Source organism: Elephantulus edwardii, unplaced genomic scaffold (assembly GCF_000299155.1).
Source record: "Elephantulus edwardii isolate Elephantulus edwardi_28Jun2011 unplaced genomic scaffold, EleEdw1.0 scaffold00012, whole genome shotgun sequence".
Lineage (NCBI taxonomy): Eukaryota > Metazoa > Chordata > Mammalia > Macroscelidea > Macroscelididae > Elephantulus > Elephantulus edwardii.
The window spans coordinates 23751345-23753355 of NW_006399762.1; the positions used below are offsets into that span (position 1 = coordinate 23751345).

A 2011-nucleotide genomic window follows, 5' to 3' on the forward strand; every position below is an offset into this window, starting at 1 on the left:
GGCAATGAGATTGGCACAGGATAGAGCACGGTTTAGGGCTGTTGTACATAGGGTCGCTATGAGTCGCAAATGACTCGACAGCACATAACAACAACCACCACCACCATTTTGGGAATTTTTAGGAAATGATATGATAAAGAATTAGCCTTATTTGTGGAGATTTAGTATCTTTTCCCATGTACGAAAAGCTGACAGAGAAAAAATTTTAAACTGTGTCGTGGATACCCCTTGGTTTTCTCCAGGGATTTCTGAGCATGTGTGCTTTTGTAACTAGATTGTAACCGTTGTTCTTCAGTCCCTGTAAGGGGAAGCCAGCACACTGCAGCGTCTTTCTTCTTCCTCCATCTTTTCCAGGTTATTATTCTCACCGGGAAACGGTGAACGGCTCGTGGTACATCCAGGACTTGTGTGAGATGCTGGGAAGGTATGGCTCCTCCTTGGAGTTCACAGAGCTGCTCACGCTGGTCAACAGGAAGGTTTCTCAGCGCCGGGTGGACTTTTGCAAAGACCCAAGAGCCATTGGGAAGAAGCAGGTTCCCTGCTTTGCTTCAATGCTCACAAAGAAGCTACACTTCTTTCCAAAATCTAAATGATGGGACCTATTTTCTCTTAGGTATCAAGGTTCAAATATATTTCCCATCTTTTTCTGTTATTACTCATCACTAGTTGAAGGTTGTGGGCCAGAACATTAAAATGTTTTAAGGTTTAATTAAAGTCTAGCAGAGAATTGTTTTAAAAAGAAAAATCATTGGATATAAAGAAAGATTTATGTAGAAACTAAATCCTCAGGGAACTACCATAAATGTATAAGCATTTATAATAACTGATCCTTTTTTTAGGAAACTGCAAAATTAGCTACAAAGTATCTGATTTTAACTGTATTTTATGGTGGCTCTTTTAAAAATAAAAGTTTATTTTGTAATGTTTTTAAAAGGTTTTTAAAACTGAAGAATTAGATCAATTTTTCTTTAATGAGAAATTTGGAATTCATGTTTTATTAAATGTAACTGATTAACATATTAATGTGTGTTATTTGTAGTAGTTTTGTTTCATTTGGTCACATAAAAAAAAAACCTTTAAGAACTACTATATGGCATCCTAAGGTTGAAATATAATTTGGTGTAAGTAAAACATTTGCAAATTTTCTTTTTTTTAAAAAAATAAATTTTTTGCAACAATGAATGGAAATCCCAAGTCTCTGTAAATTGTCATTGAAATTAATAATAAATTTTAAAAATAATAAATTTTTTACATTATACTGGTGCAACCCTATGATTACTCCCCTCTCACCCCTCTCCCCCATGCTTGGGTCCTCATACCTGTTTTACTAGTTATCTTTCTATTTCTACAATAATATCATTGTATTCCATAAGTTGTTGTACATTCTTTTTTTTTTTAATTTTACTAATTTTTGTGCATGTACCATCAAATCAGATCTGACTAGTACAGGAGGAGATTGTCCCTCCTTCTCCAGCAGAACATCTGGTGAATTCAAACCGTGCATCTCTGGGATTTGGACATTCTAAAAGTCATCAGTTACAATCACAGAGGATAAAATGAATGGAATAATATATGTTAACTTACTGACATCTATTATGTGTCACTGAGGGGCTAGCCCATTAGGTGTGTAGATGCCTGCATACTGCTCTGAGCTAGATCTAGTGAGCTGGACAGGCTAGTGCCGCCTTAGGGGTCACTGATAGATGACAAAGGAAGAACTGGAGCAGGAGCATGTCTGCTCATAGGATAAGAGTGAAAGCTTATTTGTCAGGCTATCTCTCTACTCTTACTCTTCTCTGTACATAAAAAGGCCTGGAATTCAGCTTTGTGATGTCAGTTCCTTCCACCTACCATCCCTATCCTCTTCAGAGTGAGAGTTCCGCTCCATACACGGTTGTTGACTACAGTGGGTACAGCGCACTAAGGCTTAGCTATGTACTTAGGGTCAGATGAGGACTTAGGAATCCCATGGTGTGAAGGGATGTAGTTGAGATTGATCTTTGAGGAAACC

The 2011-nt window shown here is 37.3% G+C and overlaps 1 protein-coding gene across 1 annotated transcript in view; it reads left to right on the forward strand.

Moving 5' to 3' along the window:
* The window catches only part of CASP6 (caspase 6, apoptosis-related cysteine peptidase), an 11281-nt gene extending 10688 nt beyond the window's left edge, over window positions 1-593 (forward strand). The window contains exon 6 of the mRNA XM_006881094.1: window positions 355-593. Within this exon, the coding sequence (XP_006881156.1) occupies window positions 355-593 (239 nt within the window). The remainder of the gene's footprint in view (window positions 1-354) is intronic.
* The last annotated feature ends 1418 nt before the right edge of the window (window positions 594-2011 follow it).